General features: G+C 32.2%; 1 protein-coding gene across 2 annotated transcripts; it reads left to right on the top strand.

Annotated features, from left to right (window-relative positions):
* Window positions 1-2,710: 2,710 nt before the first annotated feature.
* LOC131641279 (protein GET1-like) lies at window positions 2,711-9,869 on the top strand. Of its 2 annotated transcripts, XM_058911586.1 has the most exons (8): window positions 2,711-2,847; window positions 2,980-3,112; window positions 4,703-4,782; window positions 6,063-6,133; window positions 6,553-6,611; window positions 6,699-6,780; window positions 7,016-7,065; window positions 9,281-9,869. In XM_058911586.1, the coding sequence occupies exons 2-8, from the start codon at window positions 2,999-3,001 to the stop codon at window positions 9,353-9,355; spliced, it is 531 nt and encodes a 176-aa protein (XP_058767569.1). In that variant the 5' UTR covers window positions 2,711-2,847; window positions 2,980-2,998; the 3' UTR covers window positions 9,356-9,869. The 2 variants fall into 2 exon arrangements, with proteins under 2 accessions (XP_058767569.1, XP_058767573.1); XM_058911590.1 differs by lacking the exon at window positions 2,711-2,847 and having other exon boundaries at window positions 2,854-3,112.
* Window positions 9,870-11,272: the final 1,403 nt, after the last annotated feature.

The following is an 11,272-nucleotide window of genomic DNA, read 5'->3' as shown; positions in this document are numbered from 1 at the left end:
TAGGTTTGAAAAGAGTTGAGCATGGTAGATGAAAATATCTACTTAACATTAGAAGACTTGACATCTTTCGCAATGAAGTGCAATGTTCAATAAGAAATTGTTGAGCTCTCGAGACACAAATAAAACCAAGGATGTAGATGAAGTTATTTAATAAAGGCAAAACATGGCTGCAACAAAAGCTACTTGGTATATTAAATTGAAATAAACAGAACAAGCATATAAGAAACAACACATTCATGAAACAACAACATTATAACTTATATGTATATTAAATTGAATGAAAGAATATACATGGTTCATTATAGAACATGTTTCATCTGTAAACAGTATAAAACTACTCACAGATGCAAGTAAATCCACATATCCAGCAAAAGTAAAAATAAGATAAAGAAAGGAGAATTTCGGTTCAGAACTTTTACCGAACACTTGGTGGGCACAGCGCAACACGACAAATTTGACTCCATTTCTCCATTAATTCGTCAAGCACAACTTGCAAGAACAACAAATAGCAACACAACAAGAATGTCGTAGCGAGAATCGAACTGAAAAAGAAATAAAAAGAAGAAAGAATGAAGTCACGGTGTTCGTCGGAATGGTGTTGCAGAGGATGGCCATGGCAGATCTCTGGCGCGGGATGGTGAAGCATGGTCGGGCGGAGCCTGGCCAGCTGCCCTACCTGGCTGGGCGCTGGCTCCACCACTATGTTTAAAGATTCCAAATATAAAAAATATTTTTTAAATAAATCAATTATTTTAATTTGTAATGTATTGAATACAAATATTTTCAAGAAAACATACATTTTATTTCTTAGAGAAGTCAATTATTTTCATTTTCATTACATTGAATACACATATTTAATAAACAAAACATATATTTTTAAACTCTTAACGAGTGCATTGTTATTGTTACTGTAATCAAAAGGGAATCGTAAAGGCTTGAGAATTATGTAATCGATGGTAAGTTGGAGAAAAGAACAATAAATTAACTTATTTTGTAATCACTTATTTTAATAACTTATTCTAAATTAAAATCAACCTCCCTTTTTGTTACAATCAGTTGGTTAATTTATTCAAGAATCCTTACGATACGATACTCGAGCGTCGCTTCTCCTTTACTACAGTTTTTTTGCTCGTTTTTGACCCGTGTGCGACAGCGAATCAAATTGACGCTTGTTAGCATTTCCCAAAAAAAATAGTATGGTAAATAATTGAATGAAATAAAATTCTTACCACCCCATTCTGCTTTGTTCCATTCGAATGTAAATTATTCAAATAATAGAATATCATTATATTTTATCCCATATCGCTCTGTTTCATCGGATTCCATCAATCGAAACCTAACTTAAGAGACTATACAAAAAAAAAAACAAAACAAAAATATTAAACATTTATTATCGGTAAAAAACACGACCTTATTTGTTTATTGGATCACTTAACGTGGTTTTATTATATTCGGTAGAGATTAAAAGCAATTGTGCATAGGGTGTATTTGGGCTAGTTGATCCGAGATCCACCCTGGAATCAGCCCAATAGAACAAGACCAATGAACCAACCAAAATGCTACTCTGCCCGGTAGGGGTGTTCAAAACCAAACCGACCTAATAGAAAATCGCAAAACCAAACCGCAAAAAACCGCATTTGGTTCGAATGTGTTTGGACCGTTTTTTAACAAACCGCGCGGTTCGGTTCGGTTTGCGTTTTGTATTTTACAAATCAAACCAAAACGAACCAAACCGCATTATGTTTCAACCCCCAAACTTCAATTATATTATATCCATTCCAAACTCAAAACTATTATGTCTTAGCCTTACGATTACGAATGATTTTCTCTTCCTCACACTTAAGGTTTCAGTTTAAGTTTTCTCAAATCTCTCCTAGCGGTACCGTGCCTTATTCTCATCTTCTTTTTCAAGTACATATCACCTATTATTTTCTAGTCTTTCATCTCTTAAGTTTTTTCTTTTTCATCTGTTATTTTTATCCTACTGTTCTCTCTTCCAGTTATGTTTTTAATGTCCCTCTTCTTATCTAATCTCTCATCTCTTCTGCTCTTTCTTTTTCATCTTCTCTAATATTTAATCTTCTCTTTTTTTCTATTTCATTATAATATTTTTAATATTAATTTATGCTACTATTTTATATTTTTTATTCCACTTTTATCTAATATTATTTTTGTATATTAAATGAAAAGTTGTTATCCAAATATCATGAATTTTGTTGTTATTTGATAAAGCATAAATAACTAAATACAAAGTTATGTTGTCATCTATATATGTATGTATGGCTTAATAAATTTTTGTAAAAAAAAACCGAACCAACCGAACCAATCCAAACCATATTAGTTTGGTTTGGTTCGATTCGGTTTTATTTCTAAAAGTCAACTGAACCAAACCGAACCACACAATTTTTTCTCCTGGGGTTTGGATGATTTTTTACGTCAAATCCGCCCAAACCGCACCACGAACACCCCTACTGCCCGAGAATCAATAATTTTTTTTTCGATACCTAACAACAAAACTAGACCAAGAATCAAATTCTAGTCAACAACAGTCAATACAAATTTCGGTCCGATTCAAACCAAGTATTCAATAAGTACTCGAAAATACCGGTTTCGATAAAAAAATCCATCATTATTTTGATCTGGTCTCAACCCAAAAAAACCCCTAATTGTGCATAGTCGATTCTAAACAAGAAAAAACAAAACAAAACAATATAACTAAGACTAAAAATGCAGATGATATCAACCGTTGATCCATGATACAAAAGATTCATAAAAAAAAATTCCAAAAAAAAATCCATCGTATGTCGCATCCCTAATTCCGTTCTATGCATGAACCTCAATTCCCAGGTTACATTTCTCTTTTCATTTTCACTTTTTGATTTCCAATATCATTATCCCACTTTTGATTCCCGTTATCACAAAAGCCCTAAATTATCTTTCACATACAAATTTCATCGATCGTTTTCTTTCCTTAAATAGCATTTTTCGAATTGAATCGATGATGGGAGACATTGCAAGTGAAGAACATCAACGATCATTCGCAGCTCCTCTCATATTTATCATCGTTCTCGCTTTTCAATTCGCTTCCTATTGGATTGATCACCTCAAGAAGGTTGTTATCTTCAATTTACAAGTTATTATGAAAATGCTTATAGTGTGTGTATGTATGTGATGTGTGTTGTTCATGTTGCTCAATTTGAACTTTGGTTATTTGATTTGCATGATAATTTATTCATGCGTATGTTTGTTTGGTTGCGCCGTGAAAAAAAATTGATTAAGAGTGAATTGATTATGGAAAATTGATTATGGTTGAATGTGAGTTGAATGCAAAGTGATATATGACTTGATTGTTAGTTGCGGAAAAAGTGTGTATTTGAATTCTGCTCAATAGTGCTTAAGTGCTGCTATAGCTGTCATTTGATATTATTTTGTACTACTAAATATCGGATTGCAGAACAATAATGATTTGTTAGAATTCTGATAGGCTATAGCGCTTTTTTTTGGGTCTTTACCCTCCAGTTCTCGGGGGAAGGGCTCTAATGATTCAGAGTTTGATGGAGAGGTAAGTAAAGTTTGATCAGGGATTGTTCCAACGATAATTTCAACTCGGGTTGAACAATTTTTCCATAATTGGAGCTCATTCCTTATAGTTGCTATCTAACAGCATTGATATAAGATAATTATGGTATCCGGGTTTTGATTTTTAATTCCCAAGTGTTGGATTTTCAGTATTTATGTGGTACTGGAAGGTGATGACTTGTTGTGAGACCAAACTTTATGGGGGTAGTTTTTAGCTTTTTGTGATCAATTCTTTAACCCATGTCCAAGAATAAAGATATCTGTCATTAGGATGAATCATTCAATGAGATAGGCTGTTGCATAGGTTAATGTTTGTGTTACCAGCATGGTAGTTAAATCCAGATTTGAATTGTAAAATCCCACGGTTTTACAATAATGCTTGTCCTCAGCAATTATGACTACAAGAATAATCCAATTTTGGTGGAATCACGTAGAATTCCTCCTGTTAATCATTAAATTGTATAATCTTACGATCTTTGAAGTGTGATATAAGGTTTTAGTTATATCTTACTTGTGAGCTATGCTTATGAATTTAATTCCACACTAGTATTTCAAGTGATTTATGGTTTTCTTTGTCTTGCTAATGCTATTTGATATACATGTATATGAATTTATATGCACAATTATGAGTTTTAGAATTTTGTGTAATCTTACGATTAGTGTTACAATTCCACGATTTACGATTTTACTTCCCCTTTCTGATTTTAAATACCTTCGTTACCAAATCACATTCGGTGCCAAATGTCATGAATTGAATATCCATAACGAAATTGTGGTATTTTAAATTACAAAAACAACGACAACCAAGCCTTATCCCAGTAAGTGGGGTTGGCTACATGGATCAAATTCCGCCATAATGTTCTATCAAATTCGTTAATATCGAGATCTTTCTTAGTAGTCTCTCTTATAGTTTACAACAACAACCACTAAGTAGGGTCGGCTGAATAGTTTCTCTTATAGATTAACGAGACAAAAATTGAACCTTTGCATAATGCCCTAGTGATTGTCTACTGTAATATTTTACGTGCTTATTGGTTTTGTCGTGCTTAGCAGGAGATATTCTCTAAGATACTGACTGGTGATAATGTTCCTAATTTCTTTTAGTCACATACTTTTGTTACAGGGTGGATCTGAGAAGGAAAAAGAAATTCAGTTGCGTGCAGAAATAAAACAACTTTTGAAGGAGGCAAACTCCATGTCGCAGTAAGTAATCTGTGCTTTAGCAACCATTATCTCCCGCCTTGAAAAAAAACCGGTTTTGCATGGATTCCAAATTCAATTGGTCATGTTATTTTTGTTTTATTGTTTTTTGTGTCAGCTTACTAATTTAAAAGTTGAAAACACTAACTTTCGTCAACTTTATTTAGAGCAAATAAGTTGTTTAGATTACCATAAAGAGATGAAATGGAATGCCATTGGCTTCCATTGTTTGAAACATGGTGAAATGAAGTGGAACTTGTGGGAATCTATTCCATTTCATTCCATCCCATCCAATTCCTTATTTTTCTTCCCCCTAAACTGGTATATATGGTAACTTTACTTCTCATACAATGAAATGAAGATTTTCCTCATATTTTCATAAAATATATTTACGATGGTATATTGTAATTCTATTCCATTTCTAATTTCCATTATGCTGCATTTATTAATTGATATTGACAACCCACTCTAATACACTATTTTCAACACTCACTCTTTTATTGGTTGAAATTTATGAGTCCCATTAATTTGGTGCGGGGTCTACTTGGTTTAGTGGAATCCGTTTGAATTTCAACCAATGAAAGAGTTTGTGTTGAAAAGAGTGTGTTTCCAACACTGCTCCTGGATATGAAACCCTAGTATATGATCTGTATCAAACGGTAGAGCCCTTCCCCCCGTCCCCCAATGAAAATAAAACCCCATTCCAAATAAGCAGCTATCATGAATACAGTATTATTTAGGCTGTTTTATGCGTGTACATTTTGCAAGTTGATAGGGGTTAATTTGGTTTATAAATATTGGTCTTAATATTAGAGCTTGCTCAAGGCTGATTACATGTTAGTATGTGGTCAACTGGTCTTTGAAAGTTAGAGGGTAAACCAATGGTTTTCTCCAAATGCGCATTATGCCCTATGTTTTAGATATTTTGGTTGTAAAATTAGAAGTCAAACTATACATATCGAGGATGAAATATAGAAGGGGATTTATGACAGTCTAGCGGCGAAGTATCACTATTAATATGATTACAAAGGAAGATGCATGGTACTCAGACATTGATATGATTTTAACTGAAAACAAGAATACATTTAACTCATGAAACATAGTTCAGACTTGAAGAGTATAGAATCAAACAATACAACAGAAATATATATTTTGCCATTTGATGTAGTTGGCCCATGTTGTGAATATTCAACCAAGTTATTTATTGGAACTTGAAACACCATTGATTTTCACCGCTGTATATTTGTGAGAAACACAGCATATTAATTTTTCTGTGCTCTCAGGCCATCCACCTTTGCACAAGCAGCAAAACTCAAAAGACAGGCAGCTGCAAAGGAGAAGGAACTTGCAAAGTGTGAGTTATTTCCTGTTGCAAGTCATTTCACATATTGCATTCTGTATAAATGTGGATTGACATATTACATAGCTACCAATTGGAGTGTTATATGTGGATAAACTTGTTGCTATAATACCCAAATAAAAAAGTTTTAGTTTTCCTTTGTCTTCACCTACCTAATGGATTATCTATCTTTTATCTAGTTTCCCTCCCATTTCCTATATTTTTATAACATTACTCCCTGCATAATGGGCTTGGGCAGCCAATTAACTAATTGCCTATTTGTGCCGACACTCTCACTCTCATCTGGGTCGTAGCACAAATTAACATACAAAATAGTTCTTAAAACAATGTTGGGATTGTAGCAGCAATACTCTAGTTTCTCTGCATTTCCTGCTTTACAAATAAATCAGTTACATTCAATATTTGATATCCAGGTCAAGATTTACATACCAGGGACACAACTTTGTATTCAAAAGTTCTGCTCGTCTCAAAGGTATTTCCTGATATAAAATTTGATTTTTGGGTTTACGTATTCTCTCTGCGGAGGCTGATAAGATACATATATGGTTGTGAATTGTAGGTTTTAACATATTTAATTTTGCTTATCTGGTTTTGGAGGTCTCCTGTGGCTAGCATATCTCAACAACTCGTGCAACCATTTGGTAATGCAATTATGATTGACACTTCAATTCTACTAGATTACAGTATAGACTCTGTCCCCCGATAAGGCGTGCTGGAGTAATTAGATTGCTATACAAAAGTCTGTCCGTCTTTTTTTGGGGGATTCTGTCCAAATGATCTAGCAGACTAATGGCACTTGCTTATTGCCTTTTAATGTTGAAAGAAGAAAACGCTTTGTGTGTGTGTATGCTGAACTTACTTTACGTTCTTCTTCAGGGAGATTGTTATCTTGGAGGACTGGAGGAGTTCAAAATAACAATATTATGGTGAGTAATTGCTAGTATCTGTCTGTATTATATTTAACATTTTTGTATAAAAGAAGCAATTTTTGAAGTAAATGCCTGCCTATTGAGGTCCTATCATTGAATGTGTTGGTCTGAGCTATTTCTTTTGACAAGGATTTGATTTAGCTTGAAAGTTTTGACACTCGTGAATAGCCCAAATGTTTGCGGATCTAAAAATCTTCATCGGTGTCAAATGAATATTTGAAGCTTTCCAATAAGATGACTTGTTAAGAGTATCACATTGGATGAGATATAGCCTGAAAGTTTGTTTATACGTGGTGGCTTGTCATCACCTTATAAATTGGTTTTGTAATGGTTGAGTTAGACCTAACCCAAATTCTATGATGGTATTAGAGCTAAGATCCGCTTAACCACATGCTATCATATCGCACTTTAGATGTCTAATCCTGGGTGTGGGGTGTGTGTGTGTGGTAACATGAGTAATATCCTATTAGCTTATATTTCTGTAGTTATTGTAAGGAGATCTTGGCTGTAAAAAATATGGTTGGATCTAACTCAACCTTACCAAATCGACTTGTTGGATGAGGATTGCCTTCACTTATAAGCACATGTTCATGCCATATATTGTCCAATGTGAGACTCTTAACACACTCCATCAAGCCCAGGACTGGACATCTGGAGTGTGGAAAAAATTGGTGGGTGGCCCAATAACAGAAACTTGATAGTTGGTGGCCCACCGGATCTTAAACAAGACTCTTGATACCATGTTAAGAAATGTGGTTGAGTCAGCCCTACAAAACTGGCTTGTAGGGTGAGTATTTGCCCCCACTTATAATCACATGTTCAGGCCATAAATGTGGGACTCTTAACAAGAACTAAAGTTTTTATGCATATGATTAATGGCAACAGCGTAATTTTTATCTTTGTAGAATTTTTATCTCTGTATAATAGATGATAATACCCTGAACTGCTGGCCTAATACATAACATAAATAGAGACTTGCATCCACATTGGGTATTGTTTACCAAACATCTCTTCTTTTTACAGGGTATAATGAGCCTTTTTAACTTTTTTCATCCTGTACTAATAATCACACACGTGAAAGAAACCACAGCATACGTCTTTCTGACACAAACACTTGGGTCAGGCCATTTTTATTCACATTAGGCAGCCCGGCATAGTACTTCTGTTTTCCAACAAGATGCTGGTATCTGGCCACTTATGGCTAGTCAGCATTGAGTGGTGGACGGTGGCTAGCGGTGTGTCATGGTAGGTGATGTCAGAGTAAAATGGAAGAAAAGGTAGCAGGCTAGGGTGAAAAGGGAAACAAATCTCTATCTTATCAAGCATCCTCTTCTAAATAATATTTACATCATTCATTGAATAGAATAGGATAGGCCACTAGGATAGGCTTCTCGTATCCCAGTTCAGCTAACATTGCATTATAATGAGATGGGATATTTACCCTATTCTATATTTCTTGTCTTGACCACCAAATGAGCCTTAATGTCTATCCAGATGAATTAATTTAATGTCCCAAGGCTTAGCTAGTTGTTAGAGGTTTATTTTTCATAGACTTACATTGTAAACTACTCTAAAGCCTTCTCATTTAGCTCTAAGTTGGCTTTAGCTCGTTTGTTTATCGTGTTGCAAGCATATCATCATTGGCTGGTACAACGTTGTGCCAAAAATACCATTCCCCATAGTGATCTACCATAAGAAGTCTATATGAAGTAAGCAGAGTGTGGGAAGGTTTGCTGGTTAGATGACTCCAATATGACTTGAAATAATTTCCCCAAGTTTGGTTTGAGAGTTTAAGTGGAGTACTATCAGGATTCTTTAAGCTTAGTCATGAGGAAATAATTGCTTTTGTTTTAGTATGTATTATCAAAAGCTCTCTATCTAAGTTACCGAAAAATATGATTTAGCTATGATCATGTAACCTTTATCAATAATCCATAAGTGAGTGGTTATTCTTCTGGTAGTCAATGTTAATGACATGGTAATAGTTTGGGAAAGGCATGTTTGGCATAGCAGAATTCAAGAGCCTCTTTCAAACCAATTTTTAAACAGAAGATCTAGGCCATTTGAAGCACTTCGTAGGAATTAAAAAGAGATTTTCCCTCTCATAGTGAAAATTTTGCTCTTGTTTTCCTTTCAAATTAGCATGTTGGTACCGATGTAACATATATATGAAAGTGTCAAATTGTTTCTGAATGTGATTCAATCATTGCAGGTTGGCATAATACCTTGGCTAGCAGTAACTTCCAGGGTTAGCAAACTTATTTGTAAACTCACGTATAGCAAATAGACTATAGTGATCTTCATCTAGAATGGCTGATTGGTAGCTGGTTGGACTGGTATCCTTGATTTAAAATGGAATGAACAGGATGTTACTAGGTTTGTACATCTTGAAATTAGTCCTTCCTGCTTGTTTTTATGATATCCATTTCCTCTGGTGGTTGCGCTTTCTTTTGTTACTTGAATATTTTTTTGGATACTTATTAAGAAATTTTGTCTTTAAATACACTATCAGAAGTAATGTATTTGAGCAGATTTGAACATTTAGAAGAGTGAAATGAGAAAGTCTTTAAATCAATATTCTAAATACTGCATTGGCCTGATCTATCTGGTAACTGATATGTGCTTATAAAATTGAGGAGTGTATATTAACATTATGTTGTTGGTTTGGTTGAATTTGACTCAAACCTCCTTAGCAAAGTCTCAGATTCAAACATTGTGGATTTGATGAGGAGATTTTGTTTTTGAGGATCTATGTTACATGAATTCATCTTAATTTTATTCAACGAGATTTGATTTGTTAAGGTTGATTTAATGATTACAAAATTATTGACAATTTAAATTAAGATATAATTGAAATTTGAAATTATGATTAAGCTTTATTATTGAGTTAGATAAGTATAGATAAATTATAAATATATGTATTTTAAATTAAGGATAGAATTGAAAAGAAAAATCCACATCAAAATATGGTATCCTATTTTATGGATTTAAATTCTCAGAGTTATTGTTTTAACAAAGACATAGTTATCAAGAAGGTACTAGGAGTTTTACATTGATTCGTGATCGAATATATTTTAAAAGATAAAATTTTCAATTCCTACTTATTGTAATAATAAATTGACATCAAACACAAATACGGAATTTCATTTTATTTTCTTTCTTCTCAATTATCAAACAGTATTAATTGTCTTATTTTATTTTAAATAAATAAGTCATAGCCTGTTACACATTACACAAAATTGGATCCACCCACTCTTAACTCTAACAATACTATTTTGATATCCAAATTTCATGGATCAGATACAAAATTTTGACAATTTATTTATAGACTCCACAGCGTGAAAAATCTTGCTGAAAATTCGAAAATATGCATTTCTGAAAAAATTGGAATTTTGGTTAATTCGGAAATGCATCTCCGAAAATACAAAAAAATTGCGATTTCGATTAATTCAGATATGCATATCCGAAAAAACTCCCCAAATTTTTTTCGGATATGCATATTCGAAAAAATCCCAAAAAATTAAAAAATTTGGGATATTCATTAATTGAGATATCATAAAATTGATATAATTTATTAGTTATGAATAATAAGAATGATAATTATACAGTTGATATTTCTATTCTAATATCAATTATAAATTAAAAAATAAAACTCATAAAAAATTTAATTAATTTTTAATAAATTTTATATTAATAATTACTAAAACTATAACTTATACACAACAATTATGATTATATAAAAAATAAATACATTAATAATTATTCAACAAAATTTTAAAATAAAAGAGATCAAGTAAGAATAAAATTATTTACTATTTTATTCATATTTTAATATAAGCTTTGAATTACATAGATTTTCAAAATAATAAATAAAAATTACAAATACAATTTTTTTTAATAATTAATTATGATAAAAATCATTTTTCATTTAGTTTAAAAAAATTACAAAAAGATTTTGTCTTAATTTTATTTCGTGAATAAATTATATATATATTTTTATATAATTCAAAATTTACTTATGAAATATAATAATAATATTTTTCATTTATATAAGTTAGTAAAATAATTTTTAACTTTAAAACTGTTTAAAAAAAATTGTTTATAAAATGAATTTTTTTAACTATAAAATTGTTTTTGAAAATTAGTTTATGAAACGATTTTTTATGTATCATAAAAAAAATAAAGAAATATCTTTATTATTATT

Source organism: Vicia villosa, linkage group LG1, assembly GCF_029867415.1.
Source record: "Vicia villosa cultivar HV-30 ecotype Madison, WI linkage group LG1, Vvil1.0, whole genome shotgun sequence".
NCBI classification, from domain to species: domain Eukaryota; kingdom Viridiplantae; phylum Streptophyta; class Magnoliopsida; order Fabales; family Fabaceae; genus Vicia; species Vicia villosa.
The sequence above is the reverse complement of the archived record's forward strand: the minus strand, read 5'-3'. Positions and strand labels throughout refer to the sequence as shown.

Excerpts from the sequence above, each read along its gene's own strand:
- LOC131641279 (XM_058911586.1), top strand. The coding sequence starts at position 2,999 with ATGATGGGAGACATTGCAAGTGAAGAACATCAACGATCATTCGCAGCT. Across the intron at positions 3,113-4,702 it reads GGATTGATCACCTCAAGAAG|GGTGGATCTGAGAAGGAAAA; the intron begins GTTGTTATCTTC and ends CTTTTGTTACAG. Across the intron at positions 6,134-6,552 it reads GGAGAAGGAACTTGCAAAGT|GTCAAGATTTACATACCAGG; the intron begins GTGAGTTATTTC and ends TTTGATATCCAG.